At 39.7% G+C, this 7,782-nt stretch overlaps 1 protein-coding gene across 1 annotated transcript in view; it reads left to right on the top strand.

Moving 5' to 3' along the window:
• The first annotated feature begins 411 nt into the window (after positions 1-411).
• Positions 412-7,782, top strand: part of LOC140724277 (alkaline phosphatase-like) — a 52,424-nt gene continuing 45,053 nt past the window's right edge. The window contains exons 1-2 of the mRNA XM_073038741.1: positions 412-534; positions 6,380-6,496. Of these exons, the coding sequence (XP_072894842.1) occupies positions 459-534; positions 6,380-6,496 (193 nt within the window). The 5' untranslated portion in view covers positions 412-458. The remainder of the gene's footprint in view (positions 535-6,379; positions 6,497-7,782) is intronic.

Here is a 7,782-nt window from a genome sequence, read left to right as displayed (position 1 = left end):
GAGCCTCAGCTGAGGCAGCGTGTTTGTGTCCTTGAGCAAGGCACTTAACAACACAGTGCTCTGTGACGTCACCGGTGCCAAGCTGCATGGTGCCCTAGAGCCCTTCCCTTGGACAACATCGGTGGCGTGGAGAGGGGAAGGCCTGCAGCTTGGGCAACTGCTGGTCTTCCATACAACCCTGCCCAGGCCTGCGCCCTGGAAACTCCAGGCGCAGATCCATGGTCTCTCGAGACCAACGGATGCCACCACCTCCAGAATAATGAGCAGCATTAAATATACCCTATATCAGTGAGTTATTATGTTATAAATTCCTTTGATATTTTCTTTTTATCTTTTGTGCAATACACAGTATATTCTTTTCCTTGGTACAAGGTTAAGTCCAAAGTTGAGCATTTTGAAAATCAGCAAGTACATAAATTACTCTCCTTGAAAAGGAAGTTAATTATTTTTGTAGCAAGATGAAGACTTGCAGCTTTCTTCTGTGTGTTGCGATATTATCTGTTACAGTGTATGGAATCAGTGATGTTATCCCAGGTAAAGTAAAAGTCATCTTCAAAAACAGATTTCTCCATTGCTTATCAAGAATGCTGTTTGTTTTCATTTTATTTTTGACAGAAGTGTACATTTTTATCACTTTTTAACCTGTTAGCTTATACCAATTGTAAAGTTACAGTCATACTAGGTAATGGTAAAGAGGCTGCTCTTACAAAAAGGATCCAACCTAATGTCAAGGCAAGATTGTTTCCAGGTTATAAGTCCAGAATCTGGGCTCAACTTGAATTGAATGTAAAATGCATTTTGACTTTTAAGTTTTCAGATGACCCTCTAGCTTGCATGGTACTATTTATGAACATAGGTTTTAAATGCAAGAAGGAGTTTGTCCAGTGCAGCGACCAACAGCTACAGTTAAAGTAATATACTTCATTTGACAAGGACCATGTATGTAGGAGATTGAATATAGATCAGCAATCTATAAATTGAATATAAATTTCATGTAACGTTGCAAGTCGTGTCAGTGTATCAGATCCAAATTATATTTTGTGTTTTGAGTCACAGTTTTCCAAAACCAGCCCATAATGGTAATGTTCCTGTGCAAGCAGGTGATATGATTGTGTGATGCACATGACTAACCATTTCATGTGTGGTCCTGTGCTTCAGGACTTGCGGGCGCTACTGAACTGCCACAATAATGTTGCTTTGTGCAATCAGAAGGAAGACCAGTTCTGTGAGCTGAGGTGGTGGGAGAATGATCTAAAAGCTGGATCCCTTCCCTGGCTTCTGAATTTGTTGGTTGAGTTGGCATTCAGGGAAAAAAAATGATAAACTGATCTGAGGACAGGGGATGAGATTGGTTGCTATTGTATGTCAGGGGTGGATGAATTTAATATAATTTGGGACTGGAAAAAACAAGGCAGACTTGGGACTTGGTGGCATCCAAGTCTGATATTACACAAGAAAAGCACTCTTGAAGGGAATGACAGTAGGTTCCCAAGGTGATGTAGACAATTTACAAAGTTGGTGCCAGTCTTTCTAGTGAAGTGATTTCATTTGATACTAACATGGCATTAATATTATGTTAGATCCTGATTCACGATTGACAGGTATATCTGGTTAAATTTCCACATGGACCGGGAAACATTTTGCTCTTGGAAAGTCACATTTTCAACTGTGCAGAGATGGAATATAAAATAGTGCTATGTGATTGAATATCAAGGCCGCCTTCTTCGGTCCTTTAGATATTTTGTGAAAATGATATAACATCCTTTCACAAAGCCTCATGAATGCCCTGCTCCAAGCTGTCAGAACTGTTGTTTCAGACATTCAATACTGAAAGAACACAAATTTTCTCCAACAAAATATGGGGAAGGTATTGTCTGGGTTTTCACTATAAACAATCAGTTGTTCTCCAGATTATGCTTATTTTCACAGGAAAGTATTTACTTATCATTTGTGAATCTTATTTGGTTCACTTTGTATTAGGAATCCATCATGATCAGGACCAGATGTTGGATGATCTTTGCAGTTCCAATCCACTCAGACAAATCTGTTTAAAGCTGTTTGTAAATGGTCCCTCTTTCTGTGAAAGTTATGGCTGCAGCTTAGCCTCTGCAATATGCAAGAATACCATTTGCTGACAGATAACTATGCAAACTTTCAGTCTGATGTCCTATCACCAACAGATGGTAACAATTTGGAAAGGTTTGTGCTGCTTTTGGCTGTTATGACAGAACTTAAGCATACTGGGAATATTATTAAATTAGGACGCAGTTGGAGTAGAAAATAAACATTTTACCAGAACAATTGCACAGATTCGGTCTGTGTATTTGCTAGTGATTAAGTTGAGATACTGAAAATAAAAGACATCAAAACATGTTAAAGGAGGTTATAAATATTTTAACAAAGATCAAAACAAGTAAAATTGCACATGTAAGTATCTATATTATCAAAATTGCTTTATTGCTGGTATGTGAAACATACCAGAGTTGATCATGGTTCGGTGCCAAGCATAAAACAACAGGACAACACCATAAAAGACAACACAATAACAACCAATTATTTACAAGACAATAGTGCAAACAGCCACGAGCAATCAACACTTAGCAGAATGGTCACATGCACAAATGTCAATCAAACTTGAATAAGTGTGAAGATATGAACAGACTCAGAAATTACGAAGAGAACAAGGAAAGCAGGAAAGATCATTTAACAGAGGTTGTGCAGGGACAGTTAGGGTTTTACACCTGAGTGAGTTTTGTTCAGAAGCTACAGGAAAGAGGCTTTGGAGATGATGTGTAGCCTGGTGGTGATGGCAATTTGTTGAATAAGTGACTGCCAGTGAGGGGAGTCAACAGTAATTTCATAAAACTCAAAGATTATTTCATTTTTATTTTGGAAACATATGTTCATATACATATTTTTTGAAAGAGTATACGTTCACTTGAAAGTGAAATTCCCTAAAACTGGCCCATGAGTATCATTATCCAAGCCTTTTCTCATGGGACAGACAGCATCTGAAGGATAAAACTTCTTGTTACTCCACTGGATACCATGAGGAACCCACATGTATTCAGATCCATTCACACTCCCTTCCTTCAAACATACTGGCAATTAAGTGATTCTGTGAGGACATGTTGGACAAATGGACTGTAAAGTACCAAATCAGCATTGCCTGGGGATTGAAGGGAACTTTATGCTCAATATCACTGAACCAATGAGCAACGTTTGAGCTTCAGCACCCAGTAGTGATCATTATAGCTTTGATAATCAAATTTGTCTTATTGTGCCAACAGTGTGTGAGATAGAATCAACACTTGAGCCACATTAGGTTTTTGTGTTAATGAGCATGTGATGCTGATAGTTAAATGGAAATAGTTGATAATGACATTTCAAGATTGTTTGTGCTGTTTAGTAGAGAACGTAAATTATGTTCTCATTGCTGACAAATTCAGTGCAGATCTGTTGGTGTAATAGCTCCCTCTGCAGTGAAACATTCTGCCCTTCACAGGTCTTACAATGCAGTAGAGAAACTTCAGAACGCTGCAGTTTTGTGCTTTTAACCCTGATGCTTCAGAGACGGAGGGTGCCTAATATTTTTACTTTGGTTTGCATGATTTGACAAGGCATGACTGACTGAAAGTTTTGTGAACTTCTTCAATCAAAAATCCTAGTTGCAGGACCTGCGGGTTCTGGACAATGGAGCCGCGAACTATGTGCTGGAGGGGCTCAGCAAACTGAGCAGCATCTGAGGGTTGGCAATTCCATCCCCACCACCCCTTGCCCCGCCACCAGTCGCTCCTCACCCCACTGAGTTCCTCCAGCAAATTGTGAATGCCAAGTTAATAGCCATTTGGCTTCCTTCTACATTGCCATGTAGCAGCTATGGAAATCTTTGGTTAGGATGCACTTGGAGTATTGTGTGAAATTCTGGTTTACAGGAAAGGTGTGGCAGCCTGGATTAGAGCGTATGAACTGTGCAGAGATGTTGAACAAATGGATTGGTTACTCTAGATCAGTGGAAGTTGAGGGGAGACCTGACAGAAGGCTATACAATTATGAGTTGCATAGGTAAGATGGACATTACATACTACCCATTGTAGACATGTCTAATACTGGAGGACGTACATTTACTGTGAGGGAGGCGAAGTTAAAAGAGACTAGTATACGCCTGGAATGGGCTGTCAGGACAGAAGGAGGTACAATAGTGGTGTTTTAGAGAATTTTAGACAGCAGTATAGATATGCATAGAATGGGGAGATATAGATCATGTATTAGCAGAGATTTAGTTTAATTTGGCATCATATGCAGAATAGACATTGTGAGCTGAAGGGGCTGTTCCTGTGCTTTAATGTTCCATCTTATCTCCTCTCACAAAAGTGGTCAGCCATTTTGCTTCCTATGACAAACCTTGACTATGGTCCTGAAACATTTGAGATTAAAATGACAGCAAAGGCTTTGGAACACAGTATCATCCCTTCGAAGTTGCAGATGGGTCCCAAAAACAACCATGGCTTTAGTGAAGCCATTTCTCTTCCAGCACATTGGCATCTACCAAAAATGGAGAATGAATCTAGATTACTTCCAGACTACAATAAGATGGACAATCTAGCTATTTATTCTGGCAGTCAACAAGGTTAAACAAGGTGATAGCAACAGTGTTATCTAGCAACGTATACAGTACTCCAATAATCTACTCATGGTGTCCTGTTCGGGTTTTATCAGGACCACTCAGATCTAGATCACATCAATACCTCAGTCCATCAGGGGCAAGAAAACTGTATTTCAAAATGGAGATGAGAATGATGCCAAGGCAGCATTTAACTGACTGTACTATCAAAGAGCCCCACAGCCCCACATTACAGACATTCATTTGGCACAATCCTTTCAGCCACTTCTCACCATCATGAGGTGAGGAGGAGGGATGCCTGTTGAGGATTACACGCAGTCCAATTCCATTTGCAACTCCTTAGGTAATGCATGCTTATTATCTTGCTTACTCAATATATTAAGATATTTGGCTATTAACTACCAAACAACATTCATGACAGAGAAAAGCCATACAATGGCCATTTCCAACAGGAGTGAGAAACAGCAACATTCTGACAGCCAGCAGTATTACTATTGCTGAATTGTATCGCCATAAATATCCAAATCATAACTGGCTGAATCCATTTGTCTGGATTAACATGGTTCCAGCAACATTCAAGAAAGACTCAAGAAGCTTGATGCCAGCTAGAACACTAAACCCGAAATATTCCCTACTTCCAACACTGGTGCAGCATGGCTGCAGTTTGTATTAATAAAGACGTGAACTGTAACACCTCATTAAGACTTTTTCAGGAAGTCGTAAATCCTTGAGAGAAAATGAATGCAGGGCACAGAAAATCTCCAACATATTCCTCTGCAAGTTAGATACTGCACTTTAATCCACTTTTCATAATGTTGTTTACCTTGCAAATACATCATGGTATTTATTTATTTATGTACATTTTATTTGATATGCATCCTTTCACCTCTAACTTTATTAGCTTTTTTATATAATCCTTATTCTTCATAATTGCTGAATGATTTTTGTTGCATGTCATGTCTGGACCAACACACAGCAGCAAATTCCTAATAAATGTAAATACAAATGTATATGGTGAATAAAGTTGATCCTTGAAACGTGCAGGTGACCCCTGCATTACTAGTGAATGGGCCGTTACCACCATTTTCCGTAATGCAGAGGTGCGTCATCTGCACCGCATCAAGAAGGTCAAGTGAGAAAAGAGTAAATTATGTGTTGATTTATTTACTCTTTCCTCATCAATTCATGAGTGTGAATTTTACTTAGTATTACAAGTTTTTGGGAAGTAATTTGTGAATTTTGTAAGAGTGGATTTCCCCAACCTGGATGACAGTAATACAGTGGCACCTGTGTACTTCCTCTTCCTTTGTTGCTCGGGCTACGTGACAGAATTCTCTGCTCAGCAACTCTGCGAGCATAACTTCACCAGAAGAACTTCCATTGTCAAGAGGCAGGTCATCAACACTGCCTCAAGGGTAATTATGGATGGACAATAAATGCTGACCTTCCAATGGTAACATGAATGTATTTGAATTAACACTCTGAATTGAGGCAATTTGCCTGCACATGGCGGGTGGAGCAGAAACTGCACCTGGGAGACATGAGAGACTGCAGATGCTGGAATTCTGGAGGATTTCCATCCGGTTGGTCTCACAGCACCTAACTGACTTTCCTTTTCTTTTTACAAATAAAAGTCAATCAAATATAGGAGAGCATGGAACAAAAAAAATGTAACATTGACAAATAGGGTGCTTACTTTCATTGTTTCATTGCATGTTATAATTGAAAATTTAAGACTTTTTAAAAATGTTGCAGCTAAAGAAAAATCCCCTTCTTATTGGAATAAGAAGGCTAAACAATCTTTGGAGGCTGCCTTGGAACTGAAGCCATTGACACACCATGCTAAAAATGTGATACTCTTTCTTGGAGATGGTGAGTATTCCATTTTCACACATATGAAGTCATCTTCCACATTAAGACCTGCTCCCCCACAGTATTCCATCTCTGCTGATCCTTCAGGCTAGTTGAATATCCAGGTTTTACTCTATGTATACTGTGATTACGAAACCCTTGCATGATGAATTATCTTGGTATTAAAGCAATTTATTTTCCAATAGTGAAGAGTTAAAAACCAATAAATGTGATTGTCAGAATTGCGATTACAGAATATGCCTAAACTGAATAAAGGAAATTATCAAGAGACCATCCAGAAAGTGAATCAGAGCCAGAGGGGAAAATGAGGGTTTAATTGGCAATGGAGGAATATATGCACCATTAAACTAACTTATGCAGAAAGTTAGAATGAAAGAAATATGTACTGGCTAAAACATCTTTTGCCCAACTCCAATAGACATTTGTTTTTAACTCCACAAATGTGATGCCCTTCCACTTTGACAGAGTGTCAAAAAAATGTCAATTTGTATGGTGTTTTATCTCCATTTATACTGGAATCTGTCATTGTAACCTATCAGATTGGCATTCTATCCAATCAGAGAGCCACTGCACTGGTGAGAGTGTACTATTACCGGGAAACAAGTTTTCATAAACAGTCTCCACTAGGTTTGTAATGGCAATAGGGACATAAGGCCAAAAGGTCTGATTTAAATGAGGGAATAAATCTGAAAGACAGCTCCCAGATCTACTTGTCTTGTTGCCCTCTGAACTCAGTTTGTTTGGTGCTGAATCTCCACATAGAAAACAGCAGGAATGTAATTAGTGTTTATCACCCAGATGCTGTTTGTCAGTGGGTGATGGGGCTCAGACTTGACATGAAAATCCCAGATAAGCTGCCTGAGCTCCATTAACAGTCTTCCAGTTGTACTCTGTTACTGGACTCTACGTGAAGCTTAATGGTGCAACAGGAGCTTAGAGTCCTCCAAGAGGACCACAACCTCGTCATAGGGTTTAGAGGCTAGCGTGCCTCAATGACCTGGAGAGCTATGTTGGCTGGAATCAGGCCTTTATGCTTTGGCTCTTGGAAGGGTCACCTATGCCAAACAGGTCAAAGGGTAGAGGCCAGACTAAGAGTGGTTCACCAGTCGTCCAGGTTCAGGAGTTCAGCTCAGGGCTAACAACCCTGACTGGTAAAACAAAATTGTTACTGAAACATCAATGAAATCCTTCTACATGTGAGTGGAATGGTATTCCTGAGTCTCCACCCAGGACTTGCATGACTGAGAGTAGTGGAAACCCAGAGGAAGGTACTGACACAATGAAGG

Source organism: Hemitrygon akajei, chromosome 3 (genome assembly GCF_048418815.1).
Source record: "Hemitrygon akajei chromosome 3, sHemAka1.3, whole genome shotgun sequence".
NCBI lineage: Eukaryota > Metazoa > Chordata > Chondrichthyes > Myliobatiformes > Dasyatidae > Hemitrygon > Hemitrygon akajei.
The sequence above is the reverse complement of the archived record's forward strand: the minus strand, read 5'-3'. Positions and strand labels throughout refer to the sequence as shown.